Source organism: Mustelus asterias, chromosome 3 (genome assembly GCF_964213995.1).
Source record: "Mustelus asterias chromosome 3, sMusAst1.hap1.1, whole genome shotgun sequence".
Lineage (NCBI taxonomy): Eukaryota > Metazoa > Chordata > Chondrichthyes > Carcharhiniformes > Triakidae > Mustelus > Mustelus asterias.
Window position 1 is genome coordinate 129,889,676 of NC_135803.1, and position 14,565 is coordinate 129,904,240.

General features: G+C 43.0%; 1 protein-coding gene across 1 annotated transcript in view; it reads right to left on the bottom strand.

The window, feature by feature from the left end:
• The window catches only part of cacna2d3a (calcium channel, voltage-dependent, alpha 2/delta subunit 3a), an 838,535-nt gene that overhangs the window by 204,060 nt on the left and 619,910 nt on the right, over nucleotides 1–14,565 (bottom strand). The window contains exons 19-21 of the mRNA XM_078210160.1: nucleotides 12,832–12,902; nucleotides 4,507–4,582; nucleotides 1,636–1,688 (exon numbers count right to left, since the gene is read on the bottom strand). Coding sequence (XP_078066286.1) covers nucleotides 1,636–1,688; nucleotides 4,507–4,582; nucleotides 12,832–12,902 — 200 coding nt within the window. The remainder of the gene's footprint in view (nucleotides 1–1,635; nucleotides 1,689–4,506; nucleotides 4,583–12,831; nucleotides 12,903–14,565) is intronic.

Below are 14,565 nucleotides of genomic sequence, written 5' to 3' on the forward strand. Positions count from 1 at the left end.
TTCGAGATCAGAAACTAAACCATGTCCTATTTGTTGAAAATGAGGAATGTACCTCTGACACTAGCTGGCTTGATTTGAATTTTAGATGGTCACTTTTCCTTGGATGTTTGAGACGGGTCTGAATAATGAATAGGTCGCACACAAGGAGGGAACATGTATACAGCCTGGGGATAGCTGCATCTGGCTGATACTCATCTTAGCTACCTTGGGTAGTTGAGGTCAACATCTAATCTGCCCTATAGTAATCTTGCTGATTGGACATACAGCTCCAGTGAGTGTGGAGTTGTGAAAGACTTGAAATGGCAATGAGAGGGAAATTTCAGCTTATCTCAGACACGAGGAGAGGTTATTTATGTGTTTCTTCTTTAAACATACAAAGGATAGAGCATTATTTTGCACTAAAAATAGATTCACTGGGCTTTCATTCTCTTTTTAAGTATAGTGCAGGCTAACACTAACAGCAACCTTCAATTTCACCGGAGGGGCACCGGATATTCTCAGCATCTTGAAGTCTTTTGGTGCCGAGATTAAAGACAGTCCATGCATTTGACTGATTTAGAAATCATTTTGTGATATAAACAACTAAAATCCCAAACTCATGTCACTTTGAATCTTTAACAGACAGTAGCTGAGAGCTAAAATGTATTCACCAGTACTCAGTAAGATTGAAACTCTGCCTTTCTGAAATGAAGTACAGTTAGCAGTTTTATTATTTAATGGTGATACAATCTGCGGAGAATCATAGTACTGCTACAGTACAGAAGGAGGCCATTCAGCCCATCGAGTCTGCACTGACCACAATCCCACGCAGGCCCTATTCCTGTAACCCCACATTTTACCCTGCTAATCCCCCTGACACTAAGGGTCAATTTAGCATGGTCAATCAACCTAACCCGCAGATCTTTGGACTGTGGGAGGAAACTGGAGCACCCGGAGGAAACCCACGTAGACACGGGGAGAATGTGCAAACTTCACGCAAACAGTGACCCGAGGCCGGAATTGAACCGGATCCCTGGCGCTGTGAGGCAGCAGTGCTAACCACTGTGCCGCCATGCTGAGCCTCCACTACAAAGCTAAAAAGTAGGAATCTAAGGCTCGCTTATCCTGATGTTAAGTTAACAAATGTTCATTATACCACATGAATACTAATGATGATCCAGATGTATCAAAAATACAGGATTCTTAATTTTCTTCCTTATGGAAATCTCCCAGAAGAAAAGTTAATGGAATTATTACTTCATTGGATCAATTTCACACTGAATTGTATCCCTAATTGTCAACTTCAAAGTGCTTGACTACAAACATTCCTCGCATCAGAAAAATTCAAATCAGATGGCATATAAAGTTGCTCAAATATATGGGGAGGAATTTTCCTGCCCCGCCCACCATGGGAATTGTAGCGTGTGGGACACGGATCAGGGAAAGGTCCGTTGACCTCGGGGTGGGATTTTCCGGTCTTGGGGCGTGTGCAGCCGGAAAATCTCGCCCTCAGTGTTGTGTCCCAGTTTTATAAATGAATGCAAAAAAAAAGTGTGCAATTAATGTACGGATTCCTATTTGAGTTTAATAACCATTGAAATCAACATGAATAACAACAAACCAAATTTTAGTAATTTGACAAGAGAATTTACTTACAAGATAAGTTCGGTCATAATCCACTTTATTGCGGCAAAGAAGACATAATAAGGCTGCAGAGAAGAAACTGAATTAGTTCAAGCAGGCATGAACATTCTGTTCTCTAATGGTACCAACAAGTCAGAAATTGGTAGAATGCATTTATGTCAAGATGTGGATTTCATTTGATCTTAAACATAAAGCATTAAATTGTGAAATAATTACACAAATAAAGGGAACTAGTTACAAGATGGTCAGTATGTTGCTAAAACATTAAAACATTGTCGGGTAAATTGACTGATTCCTGCTCTGTTATGCTCAGAAGGAAATTTTTAAAAATTCATTCTCAGGATGTGGATATCTATCTTGTTATCTTTAACATAGTGGTTTGATACAACCAAAACGTTTGCTCGGCCACTTCAGCGAGCATATGTGAGCAGTCACGTATGGATCAGACTAGATAAAAACATTGGGTTTCCTTCCATTAAAAATACAAATGAATCAGTTTGGTTTTACAATTGATCGCTTCGTGGCAATTTTTTTTCTCTGATACTAGCTTTGTGATTCCAGACATTTTTCAAACTTAATTCAAATTCTGAAGTTACCAATGTAGGATTTTAACTCATGTTCTCTGGATTATTAATCCGTATCTATTGAATATTAGTCCAATGCATCACCGTACCTTAAAATTATTCAGCGACATGTTATTATCTACACAAAACCGCAGTCAATGACGGCATAAGGTCTCATTGCATTTTCATTATATTATTTGAAGGACATTCAGGTCAGGAATTAATTAGGTACATCCAGAATTAATAATGTAATACATACCTTCTATTAGCAGCAACAATACCTTCCTATGAACAACAGTTTTCTAATGCTGTATAAAATTAAGTTGATTTTTTCCCCATGATCAAATTAGATTGTTTAATATTAGGAATCTAATCAGCTTTGGTTAAAATTAATAAGCGCCCACAAGAACACAAAGACCTGGATTTTCGCCATGATGGAGCCATGGTGAAACTGGCAAAAATGCCTGAAAGTCTCGCCCCCAAACACATCACTTCCTATTTTTGCAGGGGCGGTTCCTGTTTTGCACATGCATGGTTCAGTGAGGCAGCTGAAGTCGGATTTTGATAACCCAGGAGTATGAAACCCAAAATGTGCAGAGTGTACCTGGTAAGAACAGGTCTAAACTCCATGCATTTCTTTGGAAAGCCCGTGTACCCCTTTGGAGAGGTAAGGTACTCCTCAAGATCTGGTCCCAGGAAACCTCTGAGGGAGGAGGTGCTCTTTTGGGAAGGTCAGGTGTTCTTTGGGGGAGGTAGGATGCATTTTGGAATTGTTAAAATTAGGCATGAATCTGCATAGAAAGTGTATAAGCTGTCGAGCTCACTGGACTTGTCTACAGACCTGTCAAAATCAACTGTCAAAACTGTCAAGAGTTCTTGTCAAAAGTGTTAAGAGGAACTGTCAAAAACACCTGCCAAGCTATTAAGGCATTTAAAAGTCCTGCCCTTTAAATTTTTGAAAACAGTATCTGGAGTGTTAAAAAAAATCACTGTTGATATAAGCCTAAGCTTCCATTGGTGGATTACAGCTGCATGACTGATTTCGCAATCATTTGTTATCAGAGTTGGGTGCCTTCCATTTCGTAGTTTGATTGACAGCTACAAGTGGTTATTTACTCATTAAAGTGGGGTTATGAATTCCAGGTCTTGTTGCTATGAGAGATTATGCAATTGACTGAAATGTTTATTATTATAGGGTTTTATGTAGTTGAAGGAATGTAAATTCAGTAAATATTTTATATGATAGGGGTGTACAAAATCATAAGAGGCTAGAGAGATAGGGAGAAACTGTTCCCGCTTGTAAAGAGATCAAGAACAAGAGGGCACAGATTTAAAGTGATTTGCAAAGAAAGTAAATGTGATGTGAGAGAAACCTTTTTCATGTAACGAGTGGTTCGGCTCTGGAATACTTTGCCTGGAAGTGTGGTGGAGGCAGGTTCAATTGAGGTATTCAGGAGGACATTAGATGATAACTTGAATAGAAACAATGTTCAGTGGTACAAGGAAAAGGTAGGAGAGTGGCACTAAGTCATATTGCTTGCTTAGTGAGCCAGTGGAGAAACAATGGAGCAAATGGCCTCCTTCTGCGTTGTAACAATTCAGTGATTCTGTGAATAAGGGTTCTTCCTTCAATATAGTGAAGCCTGCAATAGACACTGAACTTTATTTTATCTAATCTCTGCATGGGTCTTGAGATCTGCCCATGATGGATACTGGGCGAGTTGGCATAGTAGGTGTAAGAGCAAAGGGTGGTGGGTGAGGGGGGAATGTATTGGCATGAACTGGCACTCTTGGCCTAAGGGCTACAAAGGGTCATGGAGTGGGTAGACGGGCATGGGCTGGCAAGGATGGTATGAAGGTCACAAGGAGATGGGTTTAGGGCATAGGTTGGAATAGAGAGTGTGAAGGGTTGGAGTGGCTGCAAAGCATGAGGTGGCATGGATTGGCATGGATGGGGCATGTGGAGTATGTGGGGCTGTGGGCTGGAAGGATGTTTCATATCTTATTCTTTTTTTAAAAATAGACAAAATGATAGAGCCCCGAGGCAGTCCTTCCGTCCAGTCTGCCTCTGCACATGGCATCCTCCTTACTACTTTGGGGGTTGCCCTCCCTGACTTCTAATATAGCCTGCCCCCAAACTCTGGCTGAAAATCTGACATCCAGGCAGTCATTTTTAAAAGTCAGGTTTGCGGAGCCGGGAATCGTCCCGTCTCTGCGCACCCAACTCACGGACGAAAATCCAGGCCCAAGTCTCTGATTTGTTCTGTTCACACATCAATCTCGGTATATGGAACATCACTGTAATGCTCACTGTACTTACATCCAGTAAGCTATGTGCACTGTCGCTATTGTCTACGGTTGCTCTACACATGGCTTGGTAGTCATAAAGTGTTATTCTAAAAAAAAAGAAAAGCAGAAAACTACTTAACAGGAAAAAAGAAACAGAATAAGATTTTAAAAATCAAAGTGAAGAAACAATATTTCAATAACAGATCATCATAAACTGAAAGTAAAGGAACGGAAGAAAACACACAAAGTACAGAGGCCCGGAATTTGCAGGTCTAATGAGGGCAAATCTATCAAGGTTGCCCTCATTACTCTATGAAATTAAGAGCAGTGCTTGCCGTCCACATGTGCATTGCCAAACCTGGAAATCCAGGAGTTGCTTTTCATGATCCCAGCTTCTCCACAGAATGTGCTGTTGAAAATCTCAATGATGGAAATCACAGAAATCACTTGAATCGACGTGACCATCCACTGTTTACACTGTTAGTCTTGCTGCACAAGCCCTTACGCATTGTTAATGAAGGTACTAACTGGGTTTCTCATGATGTTATAATTACTACTAAATAACCTCTCTGACCCTGACAGAGTAATGTTATATTGGTGGAACATCAAATTTCTACAACATGATAAAATAATTCCATAGATTTTCAAAGTAGTAAGTTCTTTTTTTGAAGTTTGTTTGGTATTTCGGCTTCTACCTTAATCGCCTGTGTATGTCCCAATCTTTATTCGCTGTCTGTAAAATGATTAAAAAGTGAAGGATAATCAGTGCTTTGTACTTCCTGGGTTGCTGTCAAAAAACTCTTCAGTGTTTGTCTGCTTAGCCTATGTGATAACATCACTGGATGCTAAAGACCCCCTTGAGCTGGCGCCAGAATGAAACTGACATTAGAAAGGTGGAATCTGCACCAAAGAGATCACGAGATCTTTGTGGGCAGCTTTTCTTGAGGCAAGTGGTGAGTACTACCCATTTGCTGCTGACCACAAAATCCGGACCAATAGACCAAGGCATCATACAAATATAAAATACTATCACAACAAAATATTCCAATGTTCTTCGAGAAGGGATTGATGAACTTTCACCATCAAGCATTGATTAAGATAAGGAAAACCACAGTTTAAAACATATACTAATTTCTGAATAACCAGACAGAGATAGAAAAGAGTTGGCCAACTGGACTTTACATGGAATGTGTATTTTATCTAATCTAAGTAAGCGGGACTACAGCAGTGTACCATTGATCTTGGATCAGTCGGAGTACATTACTAGGTAATGCAGGAAGGTGGGATTAGAAAGGGCACCTGGGTGTCCTCGGGCTAGCATGGACAAGATGGACTGAGTGGCCTCCTTCTGTGCTGTCAATTTTCTATGCTTCTAATGTATTACAATTTAATGGCCATATTTTGCAGGGTGACAAATTTGTAGTATTCATCGCCATTACTACTCCGAGTCTCTGGGCGGAATTTTCCTGTCCCGCCCGCCATGGGAATTGTAGTCGGCAGGGACGGACCATGCACAGGTCCATTGACCTCGAGTGGGAATTTCTGGCCTTGGGGTGAGCGTGGCTGGAAAATCCTGTTCTCGGAGTCCCCATATTGCGTCCCCGCTGTTGAACTCTCCCCCCATAAACCACAATCAAGTAGAAATCACTGAACTGTTGAAAACTCCTCCTTTTACATGGTTAGTCTCACTATGAAAACGCAGGAAAAAGAATGTGTGCCGGGGATTTTAACAGCACGTTAAATTCATTACAGCCTCACTGTTCCCAAAAGACTAACTCTATATTTGTGAAAAACCCCTCCGGAATGATGAAGAAAATTCACCTATTTTTAAAACATGTATATACAAAGAAAAGATGGTTCATTATATTTCAGTTTCTGCCCTAATCCCAATGTGCAGAATCCAAACATTTATTTTGCTGTCTCTAAAATTTTAATTCAAAGTGAAAAATTCAATGCATTTTACTTCCTGGCTGGCTGTCTTAACAGGATATGGGGCGGCACGGTAGCACAGTGGTTAGCACTGCTGCTTCACAGCTCCAGGGTCCCAGGTTCAATTCCCGGCTCGGGTCACTGTCTGTGTGGAGTTTGCACATTCTCCTCGTGTCTGCGTGGGTTTCCTCCGGGTGCTCCGGTTTCCTCCCACAGTCCAAAGATGTGCGGGTTAGGTTGATTGGCCAGGTTAAAAATTGCCCCTTAGAGTCCTGGGACGCGTAGGTTAGAGGGATTAGCGGGTAAATATGTGGGGATAGGGCCTGGGTGGGATTGTGATCAGTGCAGACTCGATGGGCCGAATGGCCTCCTTCTGCACTGTAGGGTTTCTATGGTTTCTATGATATTTCAATGTGATTGGCTGTTTACCCTGCCTGTTGACATCACTGTTGTTGGCGATCTGGAGATCCCATTGACTTGGCACCAGATTCAAACAGACAGGCAGGAAAGGGGAAATCACCGCCACAGGAATTGCTTGATCTTTGTGGGCCATTTTCCTCAAGGACAAGAGGGAGTTTTGTTGTTTTGTCACTGCCCTGAAAATCTAGGCCGGTAGGTATAAGTTTTGAGGTGTTGCTCACTTATGAAAAGACAATTGCTCAGGTGATGTTTTATTCTACGGACATTAGTAATGATTTTTCAAGGGAAGGTAGTTATTTGTTAGTGTAAAGCTGCCATCGTTGACTCCTGTTCATACTTTCTTCTTCAATTACTTGTTACTTCTTCCCATCACACAATCATTCAAGTCACAAAAATGGGAGATTTCACACCAATGAAATGTGATTTTTATTGTAATTTCTTCTCAAATTTGAAGTAGGTGAATAATAACACGCAGGACTTTGTAAATAGTTCTCTCTCTGCAAGTACTGCTACTCTCCTTTCATTACTCCCATATTCAGTAAAGTCCTTGATTGTCTTTCTTCATTTTTCTGCTCCCCACTCTTTCCCATTCTTTATCCCCCTTTTCCTTACCTTTTCTCCCCCTTGTTGTTGGAGAGGATTCTTAGAGACAGGATGTATGTGCATTTAGAACGGAACAATCTCATTAGTGACAGACAGCATGGTTTTGTAAGAGGGAGGTTGTGCCTTACAAATTTGGTGGAGTTTTTTGAGGAAGTGACAAAAACGGTTGATGAAGGAAGGGCCGTGGATGTCGTCTATATGGATTTCAGTAAGGCATTTGACAAAGTCCCACATGGCAGGTTGGTTAAGAAGGTTAAGGCTCATGGGATACAAGGAGAAGTGGCTAGATGGGTGGAGAACTGGCTTGGCCATAGGAGACAGAGGGTAGTGGTCGAAGGGTCTTTTTCCGGCTGGAGGTCTGTGACCAGTGGTGTTCCGCAGGGCTCTGTACTGGGACCTCTGCTATTTGTGATATATATAAATGATTTGGAAGAAGGTGTAACTGGTGTAATCAGCAAGTTTGCGGATGACACAAAGATGGCTGGACTTGCGGATAGCGAAGAGCATTGTCGGGCAATACAGCAGGATATAGATAGGCTGGAAAATTGGGCGGAGAGGTGCCAGATGGAGTTTAATCCGGATAAATGCGAAGTGGTGCATTTTGGAAGAAATAATGTAGGGAGGAGTTATACAATAAATGGCAGAGTCATCAGGAGTATAGAAACACAGAGGGACCTAGGTGTGCAAGTCCACAAATCCTTGAAGGTGGCAACACAGGTGGAGAAGGTGGTGAAGAAGGCATATGGTATGCTTGCCTTTATAGGACGGGGTATAGAGGATAAAATCTGGAGTCTGATGATGCAGCTGTATAGAACGCTGGTTAGGCCACATTTGGAGTACTGCGTCCAGTTCTGGTCGCCGCACTACCAGAAGGACGTGGAGGCGTTAGAGAGAGTGCAGAGAAGGTTTACCAGGATGTTGCCTGGTATGGAGGGTCTTAGCTATGAGGAGAGATTAGGTAAACTGGGGTTGTTCTCCCTGGAAAGACGGAGAATGAGGGGAGATCTAATAGAGGTGTACAAGATTATGAAGGGGATAGATAAGGTGAACGGTGGGAAGCTTTTTCCCAGATCAGAAGTGACGTTCACGAGGGGTCACGGATAGTCACATGAGCAGCCTGGGAATGGAGGGATACAAACGATTGGTCTAGTTGGACCAAGGAGCGACACAGGCTTGGAGGGCCGAAGGGCCTGTTTCCTGTGCTGTACTGTTCTTTGTTCTTCTGTTCTTTGCTTCCCCTTTTTCTAAATTTTACCTCTCTCCCCCCAATATCTTCATCTATAACTGCTTCCTCTCTGATTTCAGCTTCTCTGCCGTTTGGCCATTCACACCCTTTATTCTCTCTGTGGACCGCCATGAGCAGCCTTTTCCCCCTGGTTTCGGTGCCTATGACTCATCTTTCATTCCCTCCCCCTGCAGTATAAATATCTCCCACTTGCTCTGTCTTAGTTTTGACAAAGGGTCATCTGGACTCGAAACGTCAGCTCTTTTCTCTCCTTACAGATGCTGCCAGACCTGCTGAGATTTTCCAGCGTTTTCTCTTTTGGTTTCAGATTCCAGCATCCGCAGTAATTTGCTTTTATCTTTTATTCAGTAAAGCCCACCTGTACCTGCACCCCTCTCTGCTTGAACCAGCTACACAAACTCCAAAACACCTCTTCCTCTCCAAAGTCCTTTACATTGTCATCTCCCAAATCCGCACCCATCTTTCTTGCAACTTTGGCTGGGATTTTCCAGGCTCGTTTGACACGGGTGCAAATCCCAGTATGGCCACCAACATTCGTGAGGGGGCCATAATGGGATTGGCACCAGGGGAGATCTCAGAATGAGATCTTTCCTGTCCCCTGCCAATGATGTAATCAGCTTAATGCCCAGCGAGGGGGTGAACCAGATCACGATCAACTTGCATCAATTTAGATATGCCCGAGCGACATAGTGCCGCGCCCCCTGGGGATGTCAGATGTTCCCCTGAACTGAAGTGATGTCGCACCAGCAGGAATCACTACTGCGTTCCAGCATTCGAGATGATCATGCTGGGGGCACGGAGGCCAATGTAGCGACCGGGTGGTCAGGGACATGGCAAGGCATTACCTGCCCTCTGGTACCCTGGCAGTGGGGCCAAGAAATGGGGCCAAGGGACATGGCGACAATGGGAGGGGGGAGAGATTGCCAGCAATAATGGATGGTGGGGGGGGGGGGGGGAGGTTTACCAATGAGAATGTATAGGGCGGGGGGAGATTGCCAGTGATAATGGATGATGGGAGGGGGGAGATTACCAGTGAGAGGGAATAGGGCGGGGGGAGATTGCCAGTGATAATGGATGATGGGAGGGGGGAGATTACCAGTGAGAGGGAATAGGGTGGGGGGAGATTGCCAGTGATAATGGATGATGGGAGGGGGGAGATTACCAGTGAGAGGGAATAGGGCGGGGGGGGGTTGCCAGTGATAATGGATGATGAGAGGGGGGAGATTACCAGTGAGAGGGAATAGGGCGGGGGGAGATTGCCAGCGATAATGGATGATGGGAGGGGGGAGATTACCAGTGAGAGTGGATAGGGCAGGGGGAGATTGCCAGCGATAATGGATGATGGGAGGGGGGAGATTACCAGTGAGAGTGGATAGGGCAGGGGGAGATTGCCCATTATAATGGATGATGGGAGGGGGGAGATTGCCAGTGATAATGGATGAGGGGGAGTCCCGATGGTGGGTGAGTGGGGAGGGGGGCCTGTTTCTTACTGTAGAGATTGGGCACTCTTCAAAAAAGGCACCCTGATCTCCAGGGAGCCGGCCATGATGGTGTCTTTAAGCCCCACCCCTCAAGTGTAATGGTGTAAACATGCCCCCCTGCTTTTTTTGTGACGAAACGTCAGAAGATCTGGAGAGAAAACCTGTTGGTTTTCAGTCGGTTTTCAGTCTGAACCTGACTCCAGCCATTTTTGGGGAAAAATCTGCACTTCATGTTGAAATCTCTCCAATCAGTTTCCTACTCCTGCTACGGCCCTGAAAGGCCCTTATCAAAATCACAATGGTATCCTCAGTACAGCACAGGAAACAGGCCCTTTGGCCCTCCTCTGTGTAAGTGGTGTACTGTCCCTCCTTGAAAGGTTTTTCTGCAGTCTTTGAAAAGGTAAATCACAATATATGAGATAATATGGTGCCAATATATAAAATAAAATGTCTGTTGAGAAGAGAGGCACTTTGCCAATTTGTTTGTTTACACAAACACTGCTTGGTTATACTGACTTCAAATAAGCATAATGAAACAAATCTATCTCGCCTCCAGTATTTTATTATCATCTAATATTTTAGCTCCTGTGTTAGATCGCAGGCCTCTTTTGAACTTCTGAATAGTTTCGTGCCCAAAGCCGGTCAGGGTGATAGCAAGGTTGTACGTTGCATGGGCCCTGGCTATGGGTTGATGCTGAGGTTTTCCCACTGGTTCTGAAGAGGAGAGGGTGCGTTGAAACTTGGGAGGCCCATGTATTCCTTGCGGCGCCCAGAGGGGCATTCCTTCTCTTCCTACGATACTGTGCCTTTAAGCAATGTATTGCAGTCATGTGTCTGTTGGTGAATGTATTTACTAGTCCCTTCCATCTTATTGGAGATGTTTTGTCTGGATTCAGCAGCGCAGCAACATAATTGATTTTAATTGATGCAGTATTTGTTTTGATCTGAACTAATGCAGGTTTCTGTTGTTTTGTGTTTTCCCCTGGGATATTTCAGAGTGGGACTTGATTGGGTTGATTGATAGGTAAGGTCATGTGACTGGGTACAGCTAGGCTTTCACAGAGATCTCAAGGCAGTCTGCTTTAGGGATTTTTAAAGAGAGGGAGGTTGCTTTCACTGTATCTCTTACTCCGTCTGAAGTGGAGACTGGAATCTGCCAAGAAATAAGCCTTTTTCTCTGAGATTCTACTGTTTGGGGGTGGAACTTACTCTGGAAGGTGCTGCATGAGAATTAGAAGACAGGACTCTGTGTGGATCACTCTACAGACGTGTCAAAAGGCAGGAAATCTAGTACCTACATAAGCATCATTGGTTTCTGTGTGCACTGGTTCTAAAGATTCATGACTATATGAGGGATGCTGCTAAATTCGAACAACAGAGATAGCTAGCTGTTAAGAATTATATTTTATCATGTTTAAGTCTTTCAATTGGCAAAGGTTATGCTAATTCTTTCTGTTATATTCTAACTGTGTTCTTAAATTGTTTTGATTAAAGCTTCCTCGTGGGTCACTTGAATCAGACCTGGAGTGAAACATCTTATACTCACCCTAATGCCAAAATCAAATATAAAAGGGACTAGGTAACTTCATAAAATACCTTGGAGTTTCTGATCTGGTCCATAACACTAATCCATTAGAAATCCTCAAAGAATTTTGTTTTGAAATAAATGTCACTGCTCCTGGTCACTCAGCTGCTCCTGCAATGTTTTGTTAGCTGTTTTGATGCCGTGCATGCTCCCAATTTTCACTGCAACACTGATCACATCATCAGCTCATGACATTTGAAAGCTAAAAACTCCCCCAACATCCTGTGCTGACTGCCCCCCCAAACTATTAACTTTTGCAGAATTATAATGGCATTGTATTGAATGGGGAGTGTGCTTCCTGACTGCCATTTTAACCACCCACCCACCCTGTTCACACTGGCGATAGCATCATAGAATAAGTACAGTGCAGAATGAGAACATCTGGCCCATCAAGTCTGCACCAACACTCTGACTGAGTATCCCACCCAGGCCTATCCCCAGAACACCATGTTTTTACCCCGCTATGAATGAATCCTGATTTACTGTTATCTTGTTAAAAGTCAAAGGGTGGGATTTTCCTGTGGCATATTTTCTGGCGGTGGAGGCGATGGTTGTTGACAGGAACATCTGGACCCACCGATGTCTATGAAATTTTGCGTGGCTTGCCCATTCCACCATGAGGGTGGGGTTGGAGGGGGGTGGGTGGGCGGGGGTGGTTCCCTTCGGCAGGAGATCGCACCGGTGGGAAGAGGTGGAAAAACCTGGCCAAATGCTTAAGGCTGGATGTCTTCTGCTGTTCACACCAGCGGGATCTTCTGGTTGCACTGACGGTGCACCCCCGCCGCAGGTTTCCCGCCGGCGTGAGGTACAATCAATGGGCAACCCCACTGACAGTGGTGGGACCAGAAGACCCTGCCGTCGGCAAACGCCACCTCCCACTGCGAGAGACATGCAGCAGGTAGGCCAGAGAATCCCCCCAAAATTTCAGTACATGGGAAGCATTCAGGATTTTGACAATTTCCTGCAGTTTCTTTGTTGCGAATTATAAAAATATTTGCATTAATTTACTTTTTTTTCAGTATGACGGTTTCAAAGTGATGCAAATTTGCATGCACCCTATATGATTTATTTGCCACTGTCGATTCGTCTTACCGTTTAAATGAGCCCATCATTAATAGTTTGTTCATAACAGCTCCTTCCACTTCGCCGAAAAAAGTTCCGGTCTAGGAGAAAAAGAAAAGTAATAAATTCTCTCTGAGGAACCTAGGCCACTGTGGATCTGCAAAGAATATAATTGAAAGCGACAAAAACCAGTGTTTGACATGTCCTAATTTGACAGTTACAAAGATAGGTTTTGGAGTGTTCATTAGTATTCAGAAATCACAGAAGGCTCAGCAGTCAAGGTAAGTTATGATAATAATACTCTACCTTGAAAAGGCAGAGCAGGGAACTTGCACAACAAATGGGTGAATTATGTAACAGACCATTTTTAAAGGAGACAAAACAAAATTCATAAAAACATATGAAGCAACCTGAATAACAACTTTTGAAATGCTACGTGCCAATCGTGTATTACATTATGAAAGAGTTAGCGTCACGTAGAATGAATGGCTAGAATGAATAGAGTGATCTGTCAAAGGAAATTGTCATTTTTATAAAATGTGCTTTCTGGTGTTTAGAGAAGGAATTGATACAAATGTCAAATATGAACTGAAAAATACAAGGTTGGAAGTGGCCGCTCCAGTATTTGCAAAGTACGATTATAACCAAATTAAATCTAAAGTTACTGCAGAAGGCGGATGCATCTGCACTCTTTGTTTTTAAGGACAAAACTATATATATATATTGGAGGGGGAACTACCTGCAGTGTCCACTTAGGAAATTCACAGCAGAAAAACATTAAATGAAGCATCTGGATGGCTATTTGAATAGGGAGAGAATAGAGGGATACAGTCCGAGTGAGGGCCAAAGGTTTTTTTTTAGTTTAGTTTGGGCATCATGATCGGCACGAGCTTGGAGGGCCGAAGGGCCTGCTTCTCTGCTGTACTTTTCCTTGTTGTTTGATCTTTGAAATACATGTTAATATTTGATAATGTTTGATCTCGGCCATGTTATTTCATACATCATTTTATTCAGATTTCAAATATCATTGACTTATATTTTTTCCAAGTTAACCCCAGGTTAATAATTACCAACAGAATTAATATTCTTCATCTTTAGAAAGGAAAGGGGGATCATTTCAGAATTTACAGTGTTCGCAAAGATAAAATTGGTACATTGAGCTAACTAAAAATAACTTCTTGGTCCAGAACTTTTTAAACCTCAGGTGTTGCAGTGCACTGTAGAATATTGGGACATATATGGCAGTTTTTATATAAAAGCAAATGAGTGATTGTAATCCTCTGTCAAAACTGTGACTGTGAGGAAAAGGCAGAATTCCTGTTATTCAGCAAGATCATTAAAGTCATCAGGAATTCTGAAAACCTATTGAACTGATTGACAATTTTCACAAGGATATTATCAGGATTATTTAATGCTGCGATTCTTAATAGTCGTGGAAGGATTGCTTTGATACAAAAACAGTGCAAGTTTAGTCAGTTAGAAAATCTCAAAACAGAGCACAGGATTTTCTGGCCCTGTCCACCGCATGCTCTCCGGTGGTGGAGGGGGCTGGGTATGGCTGCCGGCAGGATTTTCCGGTTCCGCCAATGTCTACACCATCTTGTGTTGCATGCCCGCCATGCCACTGGGGAATGCGGGGGGGGTGGTCTTTGGCGGGACCTGAAGATCTCGCTGGCAGGTATCCCGCCCAGTATATTTAAAACTAACATCAGCCCTAAATATAATAAAACGTACATGCATTGACTGCAAGTATTATCTTCAAAT